Consider the following 27,588-nt stretch of genomic DNA (forward strand, 5'->3'; position numbering starts at 1 on the left):
ACTCTTCCAAGGTCAGTGGGATGCAGTAGAGTCTGTGCCATTTGTGTAAGGAGATCCGAGGTTAATTTCTTCTTACCTGTGCTGAGACAGACAGCTCTTCACTCCTGTAAGTGATTTCTTTCAATACTTCTGACATCTTAAGAGCAGTTTGCACTGATGTTACGTTAACAGCAGACAGAGTTGTCAGCATCAGCCCTCGGAGCTTGGGACAAAAAAGGGATAATTAGGCAAAGGAATAAGACGCCAATTATGACTGTGTAAGTAGTGCTACACATTGAAAGCCTAGTTTGCTGTAAATTGTGAAGTAGAATAATACTTCACAACAAGGATCATTTGAACTAATATTAGCTCTACTAACAAGATGCCAGTTCCCTTAGTTACTGTAAAATCACGACTATTATGTTACCTCCCAACTCAGAGAATTTATACACTTAACATCTATTAACAGCTGGGAGAGTTGTTTGAGAGAATTTGTACTTGTGTATGTGAATTACTGTATAAATGCCACCTCCAAAGAAACAGAGCCATGTGTGATTGATTTTACTCAAATAATGAATCTTAATTGAAGGATACATTACATTTCTCTAGATCTTTTCATCTGGGGTACTCAAAGCACTGTACAAATTAAAGCTTAAAACTGAAACAGAAGCTCATAACTGAAAAGAACAAAGTTACTTGCCATCTAGTACTTTTGCAGAAACTTATATAGGATATTTCTCCCACAGAAAAGGCCATTCTAGCTACATTTAAATTGTTTGTGGAAAATCAGGTTAACTTCTGGTTTAAAAATACTATCCAAATTAGTTTAATCTCTTAATTTTGGTTAATAATGTTAAAGGATTTATTCTGTTGATCTGAATGGATTGTAGGGGTTTGCAGAGTCAAATTCTGACTTTTTGTCGGGCCATGCAATCACTGAGTAACTCATTAAGGGAACATAACACAGGAATACCAGTCCCCAATTCCCTACTCCAGCTGCCAGCTACACCTTCATCCACTAGAAGGCCCCACAAACACCCTACAAATGATTGCTGTGATAACTGAACAAAAAGTCATGACACTCTCATGCTAAGTCAATTTTAAGGAAATTGCAGCGAATTCCAGAAGAGGCACTCTCGTATCTGAAAGATTTCATATGGTGATGGGAGATATTTCACAATTTTTAAACATCTTTAGTCATACTAAAGACTGTTTGTATTCCATCAGTCTCAGTGTAAATGCAATAAAGCTAGTGACCATGGGATAAAATAATAGAATAACAATTGAGAAAGAAATCTTTTACAGATGGATTGTAAGGAAAATCATTTGCTTGGGCAAGTAGCGAAAAATACCTGAAACCTGTGCCAAACACTGAGACAGAATAGGAACTTGAAACCTCTGTTTTTTTCAGGAGGTGATACAGGAGCTTGCTATTCCTCAAGAGCTGTCAAAGAATATGAAGAGTGCATTATATTACACTGTAGTGCAAGAAAACAAGTGTCTGGCTGACCTCTTTTCGTGTGTCTGTCTGTAAAGATATGTTAAGACTTTCCTGTTGGGTCTCCTGATTAAGGACTGAAGTCACTGACTTATACAGCTGGAAGAGACTCATGCTGTTGTTTCCATCTTTGAGAATGATGTTTGCCTTCTCAGATACAATGGTCTGCAGGGTCAGGTTCCCGTTGATCATGTCTGCATGTCCAACCTGATGGAGAAATCAGATATGCCCCTAACATTGCCAGGGCTGTTATAATCACCTTTGCACAGCTTCCAGATCATCTTACTGATAGCCTAGCTGGAGCTGGACAGAAAACTCATTTGTGTTCCCCAGTTTTTGACGGTTTATTTTCAGTTAAATTTTCCAGGCATCTCTGATCTCCTTTTGGGTCTCCTGCCTAAGAACTGGTGTCACTGATTTATGCCTTTGGACCAGACTCATGCTATTGTTCCCAGCTTTTAGATTGATGTTTGCCTTCTTGGATACAATCAATCATCTCTAAAAATGTCCAAATATAGGAAAATAGCTCAATTCCAATTCAATCTATGAAAAACTGTCATCTTTTTAAGATGACTCTGTTTTCATCTACTTGACTGGCAAATTTGTGCAAGAGAAGAAACAGAGCCTTATTCAATCCTACATTTTTCAAACCTCACTGCATGGATTGCCATTAAAAGCAGCACAGTGACGAGCAGCTCTTCTGAGCGTGAAGCAGAAATACATCGATTGTTGGTGGCTAATAAGGATCCCATTACCGGGAAACTGGGACGGTAGCCGGGAGTTCTTTCAGCCCACAGAGAGTAACTCCAGACTTACTAAATATAGCTTATGCTGCCCAGTGTCCAAATAGATCATCTTTTTAAATTCTGTCCTCGACAAAAGAACAGCGAAAGAGTCTGGATTTCACAGAGTGTAGTCCTGGACAGGAAAAATGGTAATTATGGCACAGCCACAGGGAAGTAAAAGTATAAAACAGGAGGTTCTGAAAGTGAATCGCGGTTTAAGGATCAATTTGAGACACCTTGAAAGAAAGTAATTTTACTGCATACCTTCACTGAAGCATTAGTTTGAACGGTATCACCAAAGTTGTTGCTAACAGTAATTGTCATATGTAAAATGAAATTATTTTCCTCTTCTCCAAGTGGTAGATAAACTGGGAAGAGTTCAGGATCTGGGCCACAGTGCAGGAGAGAATCTGAAATAAGAAAGATGGAGTTACGTATGAGACAGATGGAGTTATCTATTCTCTGTGAGTATGCTTGCTCCGTGCAGGCCTGATTAATTGACCCGTTATTAGCCTGTCCGAGGAGTGAAAGCAGGCTGTGCCTTTGCTCTTGCTAGAGGCAGTAACAGCGCTTGCTAGAAACGTAGAGAAGCAGTTGGTCGAACAGTTCACCTCCGGACTTACTTGGTTTCAGATAAAAGCAGTATGTGAGCTGCCTGCTACGACTGGATTGGCATGGATCCACTAAGGAAGAAGTGCTGCAGGAGACTGTGAAAGTGGTGAGCACTGATCCCTCCTTGGGAGACACAGCACATTTGGGGATCGAGGGCGGAGGCACCGTGCTGACAAGGTATGTCTCCTCGCCGTATCCACGCTGACTCATTGCTGGGAATTCGGGAAGCAGAACGTCAGAAATAATCATCCCGTGGGAGCGCTGCTCTTCAGACATTAATGTTACCTATTCTAGTAATGGTGCTGTTTGTTCAGGCACCAGAGACATCAGTATGGGCCTAATCAGAAATGAAATCCCGTTGCTGAATAAGCCATAGTGGGAAAAAAACTACTAGACAACATGGCAGTTAGCTTTATGAAGTAAAGCTGTATTATTCCATCAAGTTTTAGCATAACATCATTTCCAAATGAGCCTTAACAAAATTATTAGCAGTCTGGATTACGGTAATTGCATTTGTCTTAATGCACAGCAGCCCACAATAAACTTAGCTCTTACTGATTTTAAAGAACCCCACATGTAACATAACAGCACTCAACTTACGGAATAATTTAACTTCTTGTTTGTCAGCGAGGCTCTATCCGTGTAATGCCCCCTGTGATGTCAGGATGGCAGGAGTCTGAAAACCCCTGCTTGCCCCTACCTGTTACTTTAATCTGGAAAGCTTCTCCATGTGTCTGCAAGAAAGAGCTGTTCATTGTCAACATGGATCTGTTGCTCTGAAGCAAATTCAAAGAGCTCTGCCGGAACCCAGTCAGGCTACAGACTGGAGGGAGGGGTATGGGCTAGAAAATCAGATAGAAGATTTCAGTAGAGGCTACTTGCTGTGATTTCTGTTGCAATTTCAAGTTAGACATTTCACCAAATCTGCAAGCAATATGGTGAACAAGATTCTGTTCAACATTGACAGAGCTTTTGCCTCTGTTTCTCTATTTCGCTATAGTTGTGTGGTTAGACATACTGCCCTGGGAGAATGAACAGTATATTGATGGGATATCAGTTAGTTCACATGAATATTTATTATAGGTACTTGATTAGAAACCTAAGACATACAGATAAAAATCTATATAAAAAGCATGTGTGCATTTGCATTCCTATCTGTACATATACAATCACCAGTACTAGCTGCAAGTTAAATAATCCTTTACCATGGCTGTGGGGAGACATTTCACTGTCAGGAGTGAGGTGTCAATTAGGTGCCTTCTGTTATAACCCTCCCAAAACCTGGCACCCCCTCACCTCAGTTTTCCTTTTTATTACCAAAGCTTTATTTCCAAGCAATGTGACAAAGTACTGCTCTGAGGCCACATGGCTTTCCCTCTGGCTGGCTGCTTATTTTCGTTTGTGCAGTATTTCATACAATGCACTTACCTTGGTTTGGAATGTGTTATCTAAATACCAGTTATAATATACTGCCTGCGAATCCTTCTGTCCAGAGACACTCAAAACAACTTCCTTGCTAGCATTCACTGGCTTGCAATTTGCCTCACACCTGTAAAGAGGTAAGATAGCAATTATGAGTAGTAACTGTATGAAATGTCATGGTACATGATGCAGATTGTTTTACTCTCATTTGATGAAAATCTGCACAAGCCCTGGGACATGAGACAAGTGGCATGCAAATAGAAAAATATTTAATTTTAAAGCAAGGAATTTAGCAACCTTTAGTCCATTTTCAACAGTGACTGAGGCCCACAACCATTAAATTATTTGTGTTCCAAAACTGATTCAGGCTCTCAGCTGAAAGGTACTACTATTTGACTTCTGGATTGATTATATTATTGGATCAGTGAAATGCCGTGAGGCACTAAACTCTCAAAGACCAGTTTTTTTTTGAGGCAGTAAGGTGTATATGGGTGTCCAGTAGGAATATCAGACATATCTTAGGGCTTTTATACCAATCATGTCATTTAGATTCACATCTGTAAATCACCAGCACTGAAAGGAAGTAGTAAGGTGAAAAAAAATAATTGATTTTGAGAAGAACATTTTTCAGTTTACAAAAGGGTTATGTTCTTTATTTGTCTGCGTTAGCAGGAGTCTGGACTTCGAGATACACCAAGTCCCATTTTGTTTTTTAATTCCTATGTTGGTAAGGAATCTATATATTTACAATGATCAGTAAATTATCACTTTATTAACGTTATTATTAATGATAATTGCAGCCCTGCACTAGGATTTTGCAATAATAATATTAAATAATGAATACTATGGTTTAAAATCAGACCTGATTTCTAGTTGCAATTCTTGTTTTGCAGTCACATACAGACATTGCTCATCTTGCCTCTCTTCACTTCCATGATTTTGGACTGTAACTCTCACAGTCACTGCTGACTTTGGAGGAGGAAGGCAGGAAGGTGGGATCTGCATTTCGGTTTGATTGATTAGGATTATCTGTTGCTGCACGCATTCATTCCACTCAGGCCAGCAAGCTCCTGTGCAAACATTTCCTTTATAATTAGATTATTCATAACATTCTGTGTCTCTCATAAAGGTCCTACCTCTCATAGCTTTCGAAGAGCTTTACAGAGCAAACAAATTTCCTTTGCCCAATTTACAGAGTGGGTAACCAGAGTTCAGACTGACTTCTTCAAAGTAACCTATGAGGTTAGGGATAAAGATGGGGACAGAACATGGATGTCCTGAATCCCAATCTAGTTCTCAGCTATAAATGCTTTTGTGTCATGTTTGATGCCAATTATTGCTAATAATTGCACGTTCCTTGCAAATGCCTAACTATTTAAATCACTTGGGATTAGTTTTTGGCAATGAGAGCGAGGGCTTAGGACAGGCAGACCTGGAGAAATTGAAAGCTAGGAGAAGATAACACTGTGAACTATGATATATTACATGTATGCCATATATATATACACACACACACATATATATATGCTATGCCACATATATATTATATACCATAAATAGCTGGTTGTTAAACCAGAGTGAAGTAGAGGGACATTATTCCTTTACAGTGAGCAGCAAACTTTTTTAATGCCAGGCAGAGATTAAACTATCCTTTACTCAGATTTTCACCACCTGATCTGACATGACAATGAGTTTGTCACTCAGCAAGCAGTAATTGATGGAAAAGCTTTAGGAACTGCACGTACCACAGGACCAGAGGAAACTAGAATTATCATTGTTGTCTGGCCAGCCAAGTGTAACAGTTGTGAAAGGATCCACATGACGACTTGGTTTAATATAGATTTTGTTTTTTCTTTTGTGATCCTAAATAATAAGTAAATGTTCCAGTTAAGACAGTAGCATGTATAAACACATATATATCTTACTTCTTTGTAACTAAGAAAGTCTAAAAGTTTATGCCCTAAGTCACTGTATGCAGAGCTACATGCAGTTTAAATGATACTTCCTTGACCATAGGTAATATGCGAATAGAAGCAGATGGCACAGACAAATATATGGCAAAATATTCCCAAACTCATAAGTGGCTTAGTAGCCCAACTCTCCTTTTCAAAACTAATGCAGGTACTTAGAAACCTAATTTCCACTAATTTTATGTTTTTAGACTGAGACTTTTAAACAATGTAAAATAATTTGTCTTCTAGTAAATCACTTTTTTGGTCAGAATTAGATACATTACAGCTGTAGACAAAGAGAATAATTTAACTGAATTTGTCATTTTGCGCAACAAATTGTTATGAACCCTGTTCTGAATTAGGCTGATATTCCTTTGATGTAATGCAGTCTTACAGCCAGTCTATAAATCATGACATCTTCTTTTGAAGTAGGACATCTCGTATAACAGACATCTGTCTGCTATAGTTATAGTTAAAAACTAGATCTTCAGGATCATAACAAAATATTATATCTAGCAATTCTACAATTTAATTAAATCTAGCAATTCTGTGGCACAGAAAATAAAGTCCATAATGCAGTATGTCACAAATACTTCTTATAAATACTTAATGCAGCACTTCTACCACCAAGAAGAATTTCTCAGCATTTCAATTTTAAAGTAAAAACTTTAAATAATACTTACATTTGTCTCTTGGGTATTTGTTTTGGTGCTGCCTTTTAGCTTTGCAGAATCTGTTTAGTACAAAAAAGATCAGAATGCTTTAGTGCTACCTATAGAGCTCTCAGACAGTCCTCAGTGACACAGGGGCATGACATAAACACTCAGGATTTGACTACAGTCAATCTGAAAGGGAGAGCTGTAAGAATCAGACTCTTGAGTTGTGATAAATAGTCTTGTTAAAATAGATAAAACTGTAACAACAAGCTAGTAACATACTATAAGGATGATCCTAATTCTTCCATCATAATAGTATAAATCAAAATAAATGAACAGATGGTGATGGAGTTCAATTGATGTACAAAGCAAAGTTGAGGGAAGCACTGGAAATGTCTCAATAGGATTAATAAGTAACTTTATTTGTGGTATAATCTGCTATTGTAAATGTAAGAGTGAGCCATCTAGAAGCATCTACTGACAGCAAATTATGTGATTATTGTGATGCAGATATTCCATTATTTCATAGCTATGTCTCAGGCTGCAAACTTCACTAATTATTTCTAGGACAAATAGCAAATGTGTAGTATGTAACATATGTATGTTACATATGTATGTAGTATGTAACATATATAGTGTGATGCTGATTTATGACCAGTTCAAATCCATGAAGATGCCTTCATTAGAAACAAGCCTCCACAAAAGCTTTTAGAGCTGTTGCTGGAAGGAAAGCAATTACTAGATGCAAACCATAAACACTAAACACTCCACAAAATGCTCTGATTGCAGAACATGACTTATGTGGTCAAAAATCATACTGTCAGGATAATGCAATTACCTTCTTTAAGGGAAGTATTTGCCAGCACATTGATGAGCCCAATATCCATGCTCATGTTTGAGAAAGCATTCATGGCCACCACTTTTACTAGGAAAGTACCTAGAGAAGATACATAGTCAATTAGAAATAACAGTGCACCATCCTGTTTGGGACATAAAATCCAATTCATAAAGAAAATCCTATTCTTTCCTTTTAAGTTATTTGGTTTGATGAATTTACTGCCACTGAAAGGCTTTTCTAGGAATGAAAAATAAAATGAAATAATAATTAGCTTCTGTTGCTCCAGCTTTGGCATGAAATTTGAATAGTTCATTAGAGGAAAACTTTTTAATGCTTTGCCACTGAATTAGCTCTTAAGGAGAATCTCTCTAATCCCATATATTAAATTTGATGTGTTAAAAACCTTGATTTCTTAATAGTCATAAAGAAAAATAACTATAAAGCATATTTGTAAGTTCAGCAAAAACTACATGTTGGAGAGATGCACAGATGGGAAGGGAGCTCCCCTTTTCTTTGTCATCTGCATGCATTAATGAACTCAGATCATTCATTACTGCAGTGTAAAATGCAGGGCAGTATAAACTGGAAATTATGCACAAACGAATAAACATGAGGAAAACACTGTGATTCAGGAAGATATCATCATTTGTACTCAAATTAGGGGTGTGGCCATGAAAAAAATGAACTCTGCTCACTTTGTCTTTCTTACTGCAAAATTCAGGAGAAGCCTCACTTTTGGTCTCTTTAGGAAGAACAATTTGGCATTTTAATTCTTTTATATTGGTTATAAGTCAATAAGACTGTTCTGTCCATACTCTCCTGCAGATCAAATTTGAGCAGTTAAAAAAGTTACCAAATTCAGCTCTAAGTTATTGCCCCCCAGTCAGGGGTGCTGTGATGGAATATATGAACTCCTCTACACATTTATCTGTGTTAGAAAGACAGAAGATGTCAGCATGCTGTACCTTCAAAGTACACAGGTATGCTGTATGTTTGAGGCTCCCCATGAGAGCTGTCTTCCTCATGAGAGTGTGTTTCATTAGATCCCACAACCTCAAACTTCAGTTTCTCTGGGGCTCCATGAGACACAGAGACATTTATCTCTAAATTCTCCCCCAACTCCAGAGTGTGAGAAGCTAATTTAGCCTGAAGACCAGATATTGGCTCAATTAAGTGAACAGCAACGCTGTTGGAGATCTCTGATGTGGTTGTGTTGCTGGATGCTCGGATTTCCAGCTGATGTATCCCTGGACCCAGGAGCTCTTGAGAGGTACAGCTGAGTGTCAGATTGTGAGGAACAATTCCTTCCTTTGCACTGGATTCAGTGAGTGTCATGTTATCTGCTAGTATAACGTAGGTCACTTCATTACCTGGAAAAAGACAATTCAGAATTTCTCACAGCTTGCCTAACAGGCCATCCAATTCTAGCTGTTTTGTTCAACATTCAGGTATTTATAAAGGGGTTAGAAGAACACTGCGGCAATGCAGTTGCTTTGAATAGATTTGCTTCATCTGCTTTTGTGTCCCTCTGGGCTCCCTATGAAAGTCTATCACATGTATTTCCTGATGGGAATCTTAAGGCAGTCAAGAGAATTCAAACATGTGCTACTGAATTTTATCTTTTAAGCATGTATGTGGATTCCTAGAGCTTGAAGTGAGAACTAAATACATGTCAGCAAATATGACCTGCTCAGTGTGGAATCATCTTGCTCTCGTTCAGTGAAGCATTTCTGCAGATGCTTAACTTCAAATATGGAAATAATCCTACTGGCTTCATGTGGATTTACATGATTAAAGTTATGCTCATGCTTTGTCAGCTTTGTGCAGAGGGAAAAAGGGTTTATGCTCATGTCAAGTGCTGTAACAGCTCTGAGAAAGAACCCCTTCCAATAAGGCTCGGAGCATTCAGTTGCAGGATTGAAACAGCTGCAGGGAAAGCATTTGCTAGAAAAGATACTGTTTTGTGACATAAAAATTTGTTTTTCTTATGCATAGCATAATATTTAGTCTGCCATTTAAACATGCAGAATAATTACCCTCTCCTCCATTGAGTTCTACTTGAATCCATAACAACTCTCCATACAGTGTCCGGCAGTGAGAGCTGTTCCCAGATTCGTACTGGCTATAGCACCCAGTAATGCTAAGTTGATCCCTCTTATCCTGAACAGTCACCCGTTTCTGAGCTGTCACATGCCATTCACTGGTTGTGCATTCCACAAAAACAGTAAACTCTCCAGGAGATGAATATCTGTGCGTGACATTGCTGACCAGCCTAGGATACAAAGAGAACTTGTTGCAGAAGACTGTCTTGAGAAGTCTTTAGCACTATGTGATAACAGTGGTCACAGAATGTCTACTATTTGTAGTACATTACTACTTTTGTTTTTCATTCCTTCTACTCTTTACTTATTTTTTTTAGTTCAGTCAATCAGGATTCCATTAGTAGACAGGTAAGATTCATATACTTTCTTTCTGAGCACTAGGATAATACAAAATCTGATGTTTATAAACAGCAAAAAAAATTTTAATTGAATTAATATAAAACAAATAACACCCATAATAATATAATTCCATTATCTTATTTTAAATGTTATCAAATATAAAAATATTCTTTAAACTGAGAAAAGTAATGCTTGCCCATTTCTTTGTCAATTATTGAAAGTTTTTCAATAATTTTGTGCATTTAGGACCTGTATTAAATTCCATTAGTGAGAAACAGGAATCACTTGTTACAGTAAGCAGAAGAAAGAATATTGTTGACAGCTTGATATAAAATTGTGTATTAATTTCAGAATGAATTTCTGCAAAATCCAACTGTCTTGTATATATGATCTGTTCTTAATCTAATTAATTTTTAAAATCTCATTTAAGAGAACTGAAGCATTCGAAGAAATGCAGGCAGTGAAACTTACTCATCTACTGATAAATAAAAGATATATCTTACATTGGAGGGTAGTAAGGATCAATAGTGTGTCCATCTCCAGTGTTAAGGATGCATGAAAGATTGCCAGAGTATGGAGAGAGCATCCAATTCAAAGTGATTGTGATATTTTCAAAGACAAGGCATGTATTTGTTACAGCCAGCTGCAGACCTGTAAAATGTAATGCCAGAGTTCGATGTCATTGTTTGTCTACATTTCTTGCATAATTAAATTAATTTTTGTATATTGTTGAGAGCTGGCCTTCTCCAAAACAGAGCTGACACTGCTGCCAATTTGAATACATTAGTGGCAATTCTTCTCCATAAGTACTGGTCAGGATTCTTGTTGGAACATAATTTCATGTGTCTGAATTTCACAGCTTTGTAGCTTTATCAAAAACCCTGTGGAGCTGTCACCTAGGACTGAGAGGCTACATTTTTGTGTCCTGAATATATTTAGTGGTCACCTTCTCCAGAGGACTGTTCTTCCAGCTTCTTGCTTTAGGATGGACCAGCTATTTTGAAGATAATTTGTAGTGGTCACAGTGCTACTGCAAAGTGTAGAACAAGCTTTTGTGTTGACAGCCCCCACCACTTACCTTCCTTGCAGTGGTACTGAATAAATAAATAGCTTCCAGATGCTGGACAAGGATCTCCAAAGAAAGTGCCATCTGCTGCCACCTGGCAGGCCTGGAGACCATGACACTGTCCTGGAAGGAAGGACCATCTTAGATGCACTGGTGTTTGTTGTCTTTGACTGACAAAACAGCTCAGAGAAAAGATGATTACAGAAATAAAAAGGGGTGGGGAGGGGCCGTATCTTGTCACCGATATCTAAACCAACTCCCATAGCACTTTTACTTTATTGTGTTGCTGACTGCCTGCTTTTCCTCAGCACCATTCCACTCCATAGGAATACAGCTGAATTAGAGAGGGTAAAAAAATGAGGAAGTCATGTGTTTGGTTTAACTTCAGCTGGAAACCCAAGGAATCACTATAGGGACAGGCTATAATCAAGGTTTAGATTGACAGGCAATGGAGCCCTGTAGCTCTTGCAGGATGAGACTCAACACGCTGCAGGAGATGGCAGCTCCCTCCTGCCCACTTGTCCCCACAGAAACTCTCTGGGTGCCAACCTTCTCACTCCTCTTTATTAGAGGTTAGGTTTGTATGCATGGTTTGCATGTGTGCTGGTCCATCTCCAACCCATCTGTTGTATTCATCAGGGAATCAGTGTATCTACATATTTTCTTCATATTAGGAGAGGAGCTAGGTATGCCCTTATGCTCCATTTGCTCCTATGCATCCCCTCTTTCTTCTGAATTGCTTTGCTCCCCACAAAGTCCCTCCTTTCTATTCAGCCTCCTGTGGGAACCTCCTGCATGTAAGAAGTTCTTTGCAACCCCCTTCATCTCAGGCATAACCCACTTTCCCACTCACTGACTCTACTGAAATAAAGCAAGATAAAGTATTTTAGGGAGCAGGAAATTTGATGCTTACTCTATGCTTCTGACAAGCAACGCAACAAGATATTACCTGCTACCTCATCTTTGACACTGATCCAGGTACAGTCTTCATCCATATCATACTGGAGAGGTGTCTCCAATACGCAGTAGTGAGGGGTCTTCCGTCCATAGAAACTCTCTCCAATTTGAATAACTTCTCCTGATCCACACTGTACAGTGGCATTGTAATTATTGCAAGCAATGCTCTGGCCAGATTCTAATAGGGGGAAAAGATTTCATTAAAATGAGGATATATAGCTGAGGCATCTGCCCCTTCCTCCTCCATGGTTACTAGATTTGTGCATAGCATCTCCAGGGAAGCTGATCATAACCTATTAATTATCAAGATGTGAGACTAAAGCCATTTCTTGAAGGTGGGACTCAACTAGAGCTAAGCTTAAGTATTTTTTAAAAAATACATATATATATATTTATATATATATATGACAAAGAAAACAAGGCGAGATTTCTCAGGCTTTTTGTTTGTTTTCTTGTAATGAGCTTGAAATACTTAAAATTTTTGAATTTCCAAAAAATTATGCTGCAGTTCTCTGGTATGTTACTATTTTTCTTTTTTCTTTCTTGTTTCCTTTTATCCCTCTTTCAATAAACAATAACGAAAATAGAAAAAAGAACACTGAATCAAATATTTTTCCATTTTTGAAATCCCAAAAGAATGTACTTATGGTTTCTACTGCCTTAAAAATGTGAGAACATTTTTGTTAAAACAAAAATATCTTAATGTAAAAAATTGAACATATTTCTGTGGAAAACATTTAGTGTTTGATATGCAGTACTGAAAAGTTTAAAGCTTTTCATAACTTCAAAAAGAGCCCTGTGGCAGTATATGATCTCCATGGTATTCACATAACTGCTCTAGAGAAGGGTTTGCATGTTAAATACGGGACCTGATCTCATTCCTGCTACAGGGACACCAATATTCAACTGATTTCATTCAGCAGAACTGCTCAAATGAGTAAGGTCATATCTCTAAATGCAAACCTCATTCTTTGATTAATCTGAGACAGTTAATTATCTTTCAGAATTCGTAGTACCCTGAAGTAATCAGGATATTTATTACTCTGAAGAGGAGGATGCAAAAAACCACTCGCACAGGAAAGTGTTGCAGAAGAATGTTTTTGTTTCAGTTGTCCCAGGTTTAAATACATTGTCCTCCAATTGATCATTCCTCTTAAGTACCTAGATGTGTGCCAATGTGTGCACACTGCCGTAATTGTGTGCTATTGTTATTTAAAGGCTAAATCTAAGCCTGGCTGTAACCATAGCATGATCAGTTTACAGATTAGAGTTCTCTAAATAAGCTTGGAAAATAATTTGTTGTTGAATTCTAATACAGGCTATTATCTCATGCATTTTTTGGTTTTTTTTTTTGTATAGAGGGTTCCCGTAGTAGTTGCTCTCTCAGCAATTTTTACATGGAAAAATGTACAAAACCTGGTTTATATGCCTGTGTGCAAACCCTGGTTCAACATGTGTATTTTTACTACAATAGAAGCACTAACCTAAAGAGCACCAAATGTCCAACCAAATGGTGGAGCCGAAATACTAAGGAACAGTGAACTGAAGTAAGGGAAGTTCTTACTTGAAGAGAGAAACAAATAATTCTATGATAGAGAGCCAAAGAAAGGATGAAGACGAAACATTTTCTGTCTGGTTACTTGTTTGGGCACATATACACACCTTAGATGATGAAGTAGACAAGGTTACCAGTAATCAGAGACAGATTCAGTTCAAATAGTAATACCATTTGGAGTTGAACTGTACATCTCATCTGAAGTTTCAAACTCAGATTGAAACCAAGCCCACAGTAGCTGTGTGTGAAAGTGCTAAGTATCATTGTGCCCATTTTACAGAAGAACAACCTGAAGCACTGTCAGGTTGCATGAACCTTCAGTGTCCAAAGAAATGAATGAAAACATTGTCCCTGGTTTTCTGGAATGTTAGCTTAAGTTCATTGGATGCAAAACAAATAAAAGAAACAGGAGTCTAGCGCTGAAATGTGTGTGCTTATTAAAGGACATGGGCTGTAGATATTGAAAACAAGGCTATAATTTTCTCCATTTATTCTCATTTTCCTGTGTAATGGGATGATGGGTGTAGCAAAGGACATTATTGCTCATTAATGCAAACTCTCTTTTAATTTAATAGGCTTTAAGTCAGATCCTATGGTAACAGATGATAGCTTTGTTAGAAACAGAGAGTTGTCTGCTGTGGTTGTAATGGAAAAATTATTTTAGTCTGTTTTTATAAGTGAAGTGAGATTAGAAGATGGTGCTGTTTGCTAATTTTCTCTCTCCCAATTATTTTAACTCTATTAGTCACCTTCAACTAAACTTGATGTATGGATATAGACCTCAAAACACCCTAAAATTTAGTGAAAATTAATAGCTGGATAGAAGAGAGAGAGAGATATTTTAATGTCTCTATAAGGAGTAGGAATAGTAGGGATAACCCAATCCTTATCTGTTTCATAATGTAGGATGCAGCTGGCCAATGTGTACAGCTGTCGCTCTGAACCAGCTACAGAGCCACATGGGAGGGAGCTCAGGGAGAGCAAGTGTTGGCGAGGCAGGAAGTGCAGGGGATATGGGAGTGAGCAGGCAGTGCTAAGGAGGAGGATAGGGAGGGGCTGTGGAACAGAAAATCAAGGCAGGAAACAGAACTTTATTAGTTCTGCTGATTATGGAACAACTTATTATGTCAGGAGTGATATAGTACTGGACCAGGGCAGTGCTAGGGCTTGTGGTAACCTCTACATGCATACTGGACTCAAAGACTTTGTATTAATGAATCTACAGCCAGACTTGCCTTCAAATACTTGTGACCTTAGTTCTAGTTACAGATTAAAATGCTTAGCTTACGTGCAAAGTGTGAGGAACACAAATTCCCCTCATATCTGCGTGTTGAATGGGATGATACTGCCAGCATTCCTTTCCAGGACTGTTTGTTCCAAGCCAGGGATTTAAGGGACCTCTGTTACAACACTGGAACACAATGTCTCTAGTTATTCTGTCTAGCTGCTAAAATGCCATCAGGAAAAGCAGGTTCCTGTCTGTTTTCCTGGTGAAGCCCTTAAACTCCATCTGATGGATGAAGAAAAAAGGACTAACTCTAACTTCTTGTTACTCGGGGCTACAACGAGTGGTGTCTCTGGAAGCCTGGCTGTGTTTCTGCTTCAGTTACAAATGGAAAATATTTTGAGGGTCTCGATCCGTATTTGTGATTACGGGTATGTTTACAGGGCAGACATCCAGTCCTATCTATCTTAGGTATCAGTGAGTTGTGGCAGATTATTTTTGCAACTATGCTGTTATGCACTATTCAAATTAGCTTTAACTAACTAGGTTGTGTATATCATATAGACATGGACTGCTCCAGATTTAGATTTAGCCTCAAATCCAGATGCTGCACAGCTACAGCTCCCAGTGATTTCAGGGTTTTTCCTTTCTTTGAATCTGATCTTACATCAGCAAACGAGAATAGTAGCACCTGTTGGGTTTTATGGATTTTTGCTTGTTCGCTTTTAAGAAGCTTTATTGCAGTTACCTCACAGCAACTTTGAAAGAAACAATTTATGCACAGCTGTGAACACAGTGTGTTCACTTCTCAGTTCCAGCTGCTTTGTATCTTACCAAACTCACAAATGAAGTCGAATTCCTGGCTGCAATTTTCAGTCATACCCCACTGATACTTGGCATTCTTCAGGATGTACCCGCATGTGGATGAGAAGTGAGATGGCTGATCTGCATACCAGTTACTGTAGCTTATATTTGAAGTGTCCAGCCAAATCATTGAACCTGCAAACAAAGTGAATCATGTCCTGAATGTTTACTTTCCATAGCAACACAAGAGTCAGAGCCTGCAGAGCAGCCTTTGACTGCACCTGTGCAGAGGTAGTTTGTCTGGATAATGAAAAATGTCTTTAATTTAATTTTACGTTTAACCTGATAAAACACTAACTCAGACATTGCCACTTCCCCCTGTGCTCTCAACCTCAAGATTCCACCATTTCCCTTGCAGCAGACCTTACAACTTGATAATGTGATGAATTGGCTCAGCTTGCTCATGAACTATAGATTTAACCCAGCACACTTTTTTCCCCTGATTAGCAAGACGATCTAAGTCATCATTTGTTCACACAACCACAAGACCCAGTGGAAAGCACGACAACATACAACAGGGAAGTGGAGCAGCCATTTAAAACATCTTAATATAAATCTGAAATTATAGCAACAAAAGACAATGACTTTTCAGCAGCTACCTATGGAAGGGTTGATTCTATTTTTCGTCAGGTTAAGCATCATATGCTGATACAGTATTAAATATGATATGATTTCAAAATCACCTACCATCAGTAGTTTCATTCAGCAAGGAGTTTGAGATCAATCCTATCCACCATTCCTGGTCTTCAGAGATATGTTTTTTCAAGAACTCTTGCGTTTCCTCATTTTCAATAAAGACAAGGTGCCCCCCTCCTCTCTCGCACCAGCTTTGGGCACTGGTGAAGGTGCGCTGGAGTCTAACAAACTCATAGCATGAATGGTTGAAAGCTATCTGGTACTTTGAGCAAAGGATGCCTTCCTCAACAGTTGCTTCTTCCACAGTCCAGCATACAGCAAGAGAAATTAGAACTGCAATCCCAAGCCACATTCTCAGCTCAGTGCCCTGCATGGCACTGGTCTTGCTTATTGCTTCACCACTCTTTTTGCTGCTATATTCAAAGGCTTGAGATGTCATCCTTGTCATGTCATCAATATTTCTCCTTTCTCTTTGCTGCTTGCAACAATAGCAGCAATAGAACATGGAACAGATTGCTTCTAATATATAACAGTGATTGCGTCTGAGGATACACATGCCAGGTGTTGATGTTAAGTCACTGCGAATAGCTATTGTGAGGCCCATTGTATAAACATTTCATTCAAAAGAAGTCAGCTTGCAGAGAGGCCATTAGAATATTATTTTCCTCATGAGCAGAAAAGATAAAGTTGATATATGTTGCTACTGCACACATGGGAAAGTGAGATAAAGCTCACCCATCAAACGAGTCATTGTGTGAACATTAAAGCTGGAGGTCTTTACAACAATAACAGTGAAACATAATAGTAAGAGTAAGAGGTAAGAGGAGAATGAGGAAAATGAGAATTCAGAAACACAGGAGTCATGAGATGAGGAGACAAGTAGTGGTTCTCTAGATTCTTCTAAATGTTTTGGATTGCTTTATTTTTAATAATTATTATTGTTTCAATATAATTATCTGAGTTGCTTCTTTTGGATGCTAATGTAATGCCTATAATTATTGTATCAAATTCATCCTGCCCATCTGTTTACACATAGCCAGGTTAATCTCAGCTTTCCCAAGTAAACTTCATTTCGAAGTGTTGTGTCTGTTTAGAATTCCATACCCTATGTGAAATGCTCCTGTCATCCCTTTAAAGTTAAGCTGCTGAACTGTATAGCACTACATTATTTATACTTGCCAGGAGGTACAAGAGAAGTATAAAGTTCAAAATAGTCATTTAAAAAAGATGAAAGTTCTGCCCTGATCATCTGAACTGCCTGGGAGCCCTATGTGCTCACTCCAAAAGCTGCTAATGGACTTTGGGAAGCCAGCCCAGCAACATTTAGGAGTTGAAACCGCTAAATGCTTCTGAGCTTCCTTGCAAAAAATACCCGTCAGGTTTACCAGGCCATTGGATCAGCAGAGACATGGTACAAATAAGGATCTTTAGCTACTGTGATCCTCCTGTCCTTATTGTAACTACTGAATTTGATGCTATTATTATTAATTTATACCACCATAACCTGACACTGAAAGAACACACACTTATATTTAGATGAGATCAGAGTGGGCCAGCTACTGCATCACAGAGATGCAGGAAGCAATGATTTTAGCTGAATTGCTTCATTGCAGAAATGCCAACTGTATTATACTATGGATCTGAAGGTAATGCACATATTGCACAATATGCCAGCCTCTGTTACTGCTCTAGTCTAACTCCTTAAAGCTTTCCTGCAAGGTAAAGTATGTACAATGCATCCAGTAAGCACTTAAGAATGATCTGTCCCAAGACCGTTCTAGACTTCCAGTTCATGGTCATCTTGCTCAGCTGGGTAAAGCAAGAGTATGCTCAGGACTTTCAGGAGCTTTGTTTGTTTTAATATGGAATCTGCTGTTTTGGAGCAGACTATCAGCTGTATCTGTCGAGGATGTCCACAGATTAGGAGTCTCTTTTGGGCTGCATACAAAACTTCATAGGTTTCAGTTTAGGACCCCCCCAACTCAACCGTGTTATATTCAAGCTATTACAAAACTTAGAGCTGAAAGCTCTAAGAGCTAATTTTGTTCAATTACTCAGCCACTGTATATTTTCATGACATTACCTTTGGAGTGCTTGCTTCTCTGTGGGCTATGCTGACCTGCCTGGCTTTGAAGAAGCTGGCAGCCAGCCCTACCTTTTTGTCCTTATAGTTATGAGAAGCATATCTTGTTTCTGAAAACAAAGGTATGAAGGAGGCTGTACTTATATGGATCTTCTCAGTAACACAGAACTGTGGATTTCAGGTGACATTGACATTTGCATTTGTGATAGATGGATTCTGTACATCTTTCAGTTCTCTCTTGGCAACTGGGGAATTTGACTGCATGAGCGTACTGCTAAAAATGCCAGAGCTGGAGGTGCCACAGGATCTGTGGATCTGCTCCAAAGCCATTGAAATTAATGGAAGTCTTGTCTTCGGCTTTGATGGATTTTGAAACAGGCCCCAAAAAAGAACAACTAATGTTTGGAAATGTCTACAAATAATGCCAAGATCTCCAAGTGAGTCCACTGTTAGCAATTTCTACAGCAGTGTGAATTTTTTTCCTAATCTACGGTTGCTATAAGTAACTCTTCAACTGTCTACAGCAGATACAGAATGGAAGAAAGATAGTTTCTCTCTTTTACAGTTTGTTGAGTTCACACAATTTAGTGTCACTAAAGCTGTCGATCAGTTTATTCTACTAGTTACCGCAAGAAGAGAAAAGCATTTTCAGAAAAGAAAATACTATTTTAAAAGCATCAAAATTAGCAAGTAGAATCCTCAGGAAGCGAGAAAATACTGAAAACCTATTCAGTCATTACTGAAAATGGCTTGATTTCAAATAAACAGTGCTCCTTGAATTTAACATTTTGTAGAAAACATACTTTTTGCATTCTTCTTCAACAGAAACACTTTTGTGTTTTAATAGCTTTCTTATGCTAGAAGTCAGTATAGAAAATTCACGGTATAATTTTTTTTCACTATTCACCTTTGTGCAGCTGGCTGAGGTAATTTAAATAATTTAAATCGTTTCAGAAGTTATTTAAATAGTCACATACGCTAGTGAGCAAGAAGGAAAATGGTGCGCGTTGCTGTATAGTCTCAGCTTATATGCTTCCAAAGGGAGTCATGGAAATGCTTAATGAAACCTCTCCTTGTCTCAAGGGGGTCCCTGCAGATACAGAAAGCTGTGCCTGTCTCTACGCCCAGGGGAGTGAAACTGCCCGCAGCGGGTATCGCAGAGCCACTCCAGGGACTTTGGGGAAGTGTTAAGTGTAATGTCAGTTATATGGATTTGGGATTCACAGAATCCATTCACTTGCTACTTTGTATTTGCCTTTTGCATAGTTCTAAGGAACTTGGACAGACCCACAGAAGAAAACCCAGTATACAGGCATTGTTTTTAAGGAACTGTGAGCTTTTCACTTATAGCCAAGACTTGTTAGTCCTTGGTCAGTTATAACTGCTTGCCTGAAAGGCTGATGCAGCAGCCACCCTTTCAGCACATATTATGTCCCAGTGATTTAAACTAAAGCATGTTCACCAGCTAAAATGAATTGCTAAAGCAATTGTTTTGCAAGCTTTGACTAGAAATCAGTGACAAAGCTCTCTTAATATTTTCACACCCTCACTCCAAGCTGCGATAAAGCTATGAATAACTCTTTGTCTGTGAGCTCTCTTGCGTGTGTTGGAATAAGTCTTTCATTTTTTGTCAGAAAAGTTTTTAGGGGGCCCCACAGATTTCTTACAGATTCCTAACTTGTCCTTGTGAATTACACCAGGTGGTGACCATCAAGAAAAAGTTTCTTTGGAAAAGCATTGTGCTATATAAAATATCACAAAAGACAATGATGAATTCCCAAAGGGATCCTTCAAGGTTTATTAATATTTTTTGTTGTTGGAAGTAGAGGCAGGTGAGGTGAAAGAAGTCTGAAACCTATTTTGTTAAAAATAAATAGATGTTAAAAAAAAAAAGAAAAAAAGAACTATTGAGTTTCTTAAGAGAACCTTCTAGGTAATATTCATCACTCCCCAAAATAGAAGCCTTTAAAACCATCTCAGCTTTGGTAGCTTCATCTCGATGTACTCATAATCACTACATATTTTTTAAAAAACTAAGCTTGTATTTATAAATTATATGCCATTTAGAATGCTCAGTTTTATATGCCTAAATTTTTGTAGCTCAAGGTGGTGAAAACATGCTATGGTTATCTAACTTATATAGATGCAGTAGGCTTACCTTGATACCTTTGAAAATCAGCCCTTCGTACTCCATATTAGGCACCCAGCACTGGAGAATATTTGTGAAAAATGCAAGCCTGCATTCTTATTCAACATAATCAATAGCTCTATAGCTATAGCTCAAGCTACCCTGAATCCAACTGCAAATCTCTCCGTGGCCAACTGCTAGTATTAGGAGAAAACAGCTTTTTTCTAAGTTTCTCCTATTTCTCAACTTTCACCTGCCAGACCTGAGGAAATCCAGTTCCAGCGTTTCACTGGGCTTTCAGAGAGCTTGGTACAAACGAGGAGATGCACTTTACCTTCACTAACTTCAGCATGGTCCTGATTTGTACCCTCATCACGGCAGCCTAGTAACGTCCTGTGCTTCAAAGAGTCATTGCAGCACAAGCAAATAGCTTTACAGTGTTCTAACACAGGCCAGAAAGTAACAGAGAGTTAAGGAAGTGAAGAGCTACCAATGGGAAGGAAGAAATTGCAACCTCATTCATTTTGGCTTTTGTTCATTTGCTTTGAGGACAGCAAGTAAATTTACTCTCTACAGGAGGATATTATCATCTTTACATTCCTAAACATTACTGAATGCTATGTATAGATTTTATCAGAAATACAAATATACCTCTGTTCTCTAAGTTGAACATTCATATAAATTGAAAATTGGTTTACATTACTTAGGCCTTGAAGTAGAAAAAAAGATGATTTTCAGGTATCAGTGACCTGAGACAAGATTGTGAGTGGTCCATTTTAATGGGTCACATGCACTTCTGCTGTGTGAAGAACTCTCTCTTGAAAAGTTCAATTCATTATTACCCAAATAGGTCAGAAATAGTGAGTACTGAGTAGACTTTCTGGAATGGGATGGCGAAATGCCCCTAGCTACAGCTACTTCTTCCAGCTCTACAGATGGCTTTAGAAGAGGCCATCTGTCAATTGGTTCAAGAAGATGGATCATGATCACACTTCCTTCCTAGCTGCTGTCCTAGGTTGCCTGTCCTGATAGTGAGACCCAGCTATTTGCTGACTCAAAGAGCTGTTTTTTGTTGTTGTTCTAATATCTAATTTTCCATGTGGCAACATAGTGAACTTAGCCAGTGAGCCCTGCCAAGGTGCAGTTGAGATGTTATCTTATTCAGAAAAACAAGGAAAACATTCTGGCCGGATGGCTTATCTTTATAGGGCACAATTAGTTTAGACATCCATGCCTGGGATGAGGAGGTTGAGATGTAGGATTACATTCAGGAGTTGCTGGGTTGGACATAACTTCTGTTTATAGAATGGGTATGGTTACATTCTAGCACAGATGTTGCCTGGATAAGTCCCAGAGGATCTTCCCATAGGAACTGTCTTTTTGGAAATATCTAATATTGCCTTTTGGCTTATTGCTTAAGTCTCTTCAATTGCCATATGGCTCATGCCTTAATATGTCCCCCTTCCCCAGCCGGTTCCTATGTATTACTGCTTCCCACAAATGAACTCTGACTATTGGGAAGGAGACAAAAAGTGTGCCACGTGAGACTACAACATTAATGGAGCCTGTTATTGATGGCTAGCGTCAGCCTTGAACTCGCACATAAAATAGCAGAGCTGCCTGAAACATCTGCTGACACCTCATGTGTTCTTATCATCACGGCTGACTAAGTGGCACAATTTAGATGTGCCATTACCTTAATATCTTAATAAGAGAACTATGCTATGGATTCAAGGTACCCTATTTGAGTGAAACATTAACTACTGTTAGATAGCATATGGACTGAGCTGTTCCTAGACTATACAGTGAGGAAAAAAATTGCGTGAGTCTGAACCCACAGCCGCCACAACTCCAGTGGTGTCTCTGCAGTCGCTCCTGATTTCCCTAAGTGTAGGACTGGTCAACCTTAGAAGGCAATCCAGCTTTCACCTCTTGTTTTTTTATTGAGTTTTGTTATGTGTTTTTCTTCTGCTTATTATGAAGTATTTCTGAGCTTAGAGGACAGGAAAACAAAAAACAAAACTGGATTACAGATTGTTCCCATTAATAAAAACAATACCTATCCCTTAAACAGTGTCTCTCATCAATAGATTTTAAAGTACATTACAAAGGAGGTCAGCTTCACTGTCCCTGTAATGAGAAGATCGGAAATTCAGCTGTCTGCCTTTGTGTTAAACAACCTGTAGTCAGGTGCCACCTCACTGAAAACAGTTCTTTTTAGTTTTCCTTTCATATTCTACCAAAGATGTGCAATAGGCTAAAAGGTACAATAATGTAGAACAACATTAATTTGTCTTACCGTCAGTGTTTGTAATACCATTTTTACTGCCTCAGTCATGCAACTTAATGGTTACCTCCATATTTTCACCGTGCCCATATGGAAACATGTTGCTGACTGTATAGCACATTAAATATTAAAACAAGCAAATAGTCTGGTGATGCTGAAAGCTGCAGGTAAGGTTATATAAGCCTTATGAGGAGGAGGTTTGTGTGGGTACTGTTTGAATGTCTCGTGTTTAAATGTTTGGGCGTTTACATGTTTGGACATTGTGATGACTGGGCGAGCGCAGTCTGGTTAGATACTGTTGTGGGTGGAGCAGCAGTTTTGTGCCTGAGTACTTAATATTCAGTCTAAGTTAAATCATATTTTTATTTAAATGATCAAGTCATTATTTCTGGTGATTTCTGTACACAAAATGACAGCATTATTACATATTATACAAAACCATATTAAAACCTCCCAAAAATTATTTTGATTTCAAACCATACTGAAAACCTGATAATGTATTGAAATTATCATTATTTAATTTGAACAAACTGTATTAATCATTTGTATATGTAGTTGTACTTGGACGGCACAAGAAAATTATTCATACATAGTGATGCTGACTATATTTCTTCTGAAAGGGGATCATGTCAATAAGACCATATTTAACAAAGGTAAAGGTTAGAGCTCATATGGCCTTGTACAGTGAGATAGCAATCAGTATAATTTCAGCAAGAATTAGTCTATGTTCTTATTTGTTTTATGTGGTAATAACAGATTACGATAGTTAAAAGCACTTAGCACAGCTTTAAAATCATATTGAGATAATTTGTCGTTAGTTAACAAGTTTGAATTATAACTTGAATTTTATAATAGACAAGTTGAGATTAAAGTAAATGAAATAAGTACTTCTATTTCAATACAGGGATAAGGAATAGTATTGTTCTTTCTCTACTTCATAAGGCAATAATCTGCTTCTTGTATAGATAAACAAAAAATAGAAAGGTAGACACATGGCAATTACATTATCATTATAACAAAAGCTTAAATAATCGCTATTTAGAGCTGTGCAAAATATATGTTTATATACACCGAAAGCAGACCTGATTACAATTTTACAATAAAGCGATAAGACTCTTAAAGCTACTCTGCCTTGGGAAATTTTGTTTTCATTGTCTAGCAAGAGTGGAATGAATCTTTTTTTAACAACAGAACGGCTGCTGCTGACAAGAGATTTTGGACTTTGAGAGGTTTTATGCCTGAGCTTTTCAAGCTTATATCTCATGTTCTTATTAGAACTAGAATGGCTGGCTATTTCTTGAGGAAAAAAAAGCAATATTTTTTTTTCTTTTCTTTCCATATTTTGGTGCTTGTTTGACATCTTTATGCACTGAATCAAACCAAAACCATAAACATTTTATCCAGCATTTAGCTACCTCCCATAGAATGGTGGCTGAATACATCTGACTAGGTGGCTTCCACTCAGCTGTTACATTTAGGAAACTAGAAAATGGATGATGTGTCTGACTTAAGAAGATTTTTAGTGGAATCCAAGATCTAATCATAGAGATGGCACCCTAAATGTCATCGCCAGCCTTGCATGGCCACAGGATGCAACCAGACCAAGGCTGAGCAGGGCAACGCTATGCTCTGGAGATGTCTTCATGCCCCTTCACTGCTGGATAGGTTCTGTAAATGAGGTCAATTATCTGGAGAGGCTTTTCAAACCATGAGATTGAATCTTTTCATTAAGGCTTTTGTTTTCAAAATCCCACACTAGGAAGAGTCATGAAGGGTACAGTGTAAAGAAACTGTCACGCAGCTAGCAGGGTACTACCATGAAACATGAGTCTGCCTTTTGTGTTCCATTAAGCTCGTGAAAATGAGTTCTTGCATTTGAAATCACCCATTCTGTGATTCTGTGTGAAAGTTTCAGTGGCTACAAGATATGAGTCTCCTCTCTATACCCTTTTTTGGGCACAGAACAGCAAGAAAGGACTACTACTACTAGACTGTATATCCTGTTTTCCTAATGTAAGTACTTCTGCAGTAAGACTGATAGATGCCTTTGACTACATTCATGATTTCCTCTTACAGCCATGATCTTTTCCTTCCTCGCTCTGAAATTGTGAATAGGTCTGTTCTCTCTTCTTTTCTTCATTGCGAACTACTCAATTGTATGGCTTCACTAACATGGCAAAAATCAAGCCCTGTAGAACATGGTCTATTCTTCATACACACAGAACATTCTCCATAAGTTTGTAATGTTTTGTTAAACATTATACATAGGAATTATAATGTGCCTGGTAAACCCAAGATCAGAGAGGTGCTGATAGTCTCCCCTAAATCCAGAAAAGGATGTATTTCCTGTAGGCCTAGTTCCCTTTTCTTTGTATTGTCCTGTACAGAAAGTCTGAGCCAAAGGCAAAATGTAGATATGAAAATATTAATAGGAACATGATCAGATTGGGAGGATCCTGTTGGCAAAACTGAACTCCTTTTCTTAGGGAATATCAAAGTAAATTAAATGAATAGCGGGAGTAGAAAAGATTCCTTCTATTTTCTCTCTGTGTTTTCTCTAGAACATAGAGTTCTATGTTCTCTCCATGTGCTCTCCCAGCAAACAAGTGTTTTTACAGAGGGAGAAGACACTTTGTGAAGTAATTTAAATAGAAATGTCACCTGTTCATATCCACTTCCTCTGGTAGTTAAAACTTACTGTTGTAAATAAACATTTTGATACTGCTCCATTTCAACATAAAAGGGGAAAGCTACCCAGTTAGCAAGAAAATTAATCTCTATATCTTACTAAGATGCTTACCAGTCATTACCCCAATGAAAACAAAAAATGACACATATTTTTCTGGTAAATAAAGTATTTTTCCATGACAAGCAGGAGAAATGAACTTTGCAAGGCTTTCTTCGTTAAGTTTTATAAAATAAGGGTCCAAACGTTAAGTGCATAGATGTCTGAAATATGTTTGGGTTGATTTCAAAAGTTGATGGATATCAACTTGTAGCTCCTTGTTCTTCCATTCAAACATCTTTTAGCAAGGTTTCCAGTGATCTTATCTTGGATGAAACCTAAGCTAAATGGACAGTCATGGTGAAGAAAGGCAAAAGTGTTTTTAAGTAACATTTTCTGTTGCCTGCTTTCTGTTTGGAAATCTGCTTATTGCTGCTACAAATTAGACCACGCACAGAATTCTATGTTAGGGAAGCACAGACCAAATAATTAAAACTGCAGCGGTAAGAGCCATGGTCATGTCAGTGGATGACAATACACTGAAAATAACATGTTAAGGCAAAGCAGAACATCATGGATAGAGAAAATGTCTCCATTGCTCAGTGGAAATAAGAATCAGATGACTTAGCTTTCTTGCCAGACCCTCTTCAGGCTCTGGTATTGCTTAAAAATCCCTTACTTGACTCTGTGTTTCCAAAACCTCTACATACGTGTATATATACATACATGTATATATGTGCGTGTATATATATATATATGTATATAGATGTGCATATTTATGAATATATATTTCTATATATCTGTGTATGTGTACCTATGTGAAATTTAACCCCTCCATCTCTTTCAGCCTTAATATTCATCCTGGATCAATCCTGCTGTTTCGTTGTCAGTATTACAGACTCTAGCAGAATCCATATATTTTCTTTTTTATCTGATTCCTTATTTTTGTTATCTCCTGCTTCTGTCAGTATTTCCAAATAGAGAAAAATGCATCCTGTTTTGAAGCTCTCCCAAGGGGAAGATAAGCCATCAAACAGACAATAGGTAAGGAAGAAAGGAGCGAAATATCTGTGTAGCAAGTGAGTCACAGCAGTCATATGTAACATAAATTGTGTTTTAGATATAATAAATAGGTCTATGTATAAAAGATCAGTCACCTTTAAGAAGCGATGTTAAAACATTTTGGGAACAACAGTGATTTAGCTGAAAAAAAAAACCCACAGATTTTCGGGCAGCCTCACATAAAATTGTGTAATATATAACTGTGCAAAGAATCTTTTTATCCTTCATGTTCAGTGGACCCTATGATTTGCTCTGCAATCACATGCTTTATATTGAAATAATTCTTTCCCTAGAGGATTTTAAAACTAACAACATTGAACTCAGTTAAGTAACTTATCTTGAAACAAAAGCAGTGAAGTTAAAAATCCCCCTTATTTTTAATGATCCCTGCCTTGCTTACATACAGACTCCAAAGCGCTGATAATTAGGTTCTCTGTGCCTTCAGGTCGTATATGGGAGAATATGTTACAGTGTTTATATGTGAAAAGATGTTTAACTCAAAATGCGCCACTCTAAAACAGCTTGTCTATAACGAAATAAAGCAGATATGACTGTTCAATGACGGTATTTCGTTAGTTCACAGAAAAAAACAGTTTAAATTTCCACAGGATGGAAAGGAGAGGATGAGACCCTGCTCTGAAATGTTCGTCACTCCCCAAAAGCCCAGTTCAGTGTGCAGAGATTTCTTTTACATTTCTCTCCCTGTCTGCTAAATGAGGCAAGCACCCCTAAACAATATACGAAAATTATCTGAAATGCTGAAGGTGAGGTTTCAGATTCGTTCTTCCTGACTCCTTGGGTGTGCGTGACTGCTTGA

The 27,588-nt window shown here is 38.0% G+C and overlaps 1 protein-coding gene across 1 annotated transcript in view; it reads right to left on the minus strand.

Annotated features, from left to right (window-relative positions):
- The window catches only part of LOC134146436 (polycystin-1-like protein 2), a 42,332-nt gene extending 25,341 nt beyond the window's left edge, over positions 1-16,991 (minus strand). Inside the window, exons 1-17 of the mRNA XM_062586858.1 lie at positions 16,538-16,991; positions 15,821-15,985; positions 12,199-12,384; positions 11,262-11,372; positions 10,687-10,834; positions 9,779-10,014; positions 8,708-9,112; positions 7,743-7,841; positions 6,932-6,981; positions 6,042-6,159; positions 5,159-5,366; positions 4,303-4,423; positions 3,575-3,716; positions 2,886-3,086; positions 2,527-2,672; positions 1,490-1,684; positions 77-202 (exon numbers count right to left, since the gene is read on the minus strand). Of these exons, the coding sequence (XP_062442842.1) occupies positions 77-202; positions 1,490-1,684; positions 2,527-2,672; positions 2,886-3,086; positions 3,575-3,716; positions 4,303-4,423; positions 5,159-5,366; positions 6,042-6,159; positions 6,932-6,981; positions 7,743-7,841; positions 8,708-9,112; positions 9,779-10,014; positions 10,687-10,834; positions 11,262-11,372; positions 12,199-12,384; positions 15,821-15,985; positions 16,538-16,991 (3,111 nt within the window). The remainder of the gene's footprint in view (positions 1-76; positions 203-1,489; positions 1,685-2,526; positions 2,673-2,885; positions 3,087-3,574; positions 3,717-4,302; positions 4,424-5,158; positions 5,367-6,041; positions 6,160-6,931; positions 6,982-7,742; positions 7,842-8,707; positions 9,113-9,778; positions 10,015-10,686; positions 10,835-11,261; positions 11,373-12,198; positions 12,385-15,820; positions 15,986-16,537) is intronic.
- Positions 16,992-27,588: the final 10,597 nt, after the last annotated feature.

The sequence above is a fragment of the Rhea pennata genome, chromosome 13 (assembly GCF_028389875.1).
Source record: "Rhea pennata isolate bPtePen1 chromosome 13, bPtePen1.pri, whole genome shotgun sequence".
Classification (NCBI taxonomy): Eukaryota; Metazoa; Chordata; class Aves; order Rheiformes; family Rheidae; genus Rhea; species Rhea pennata.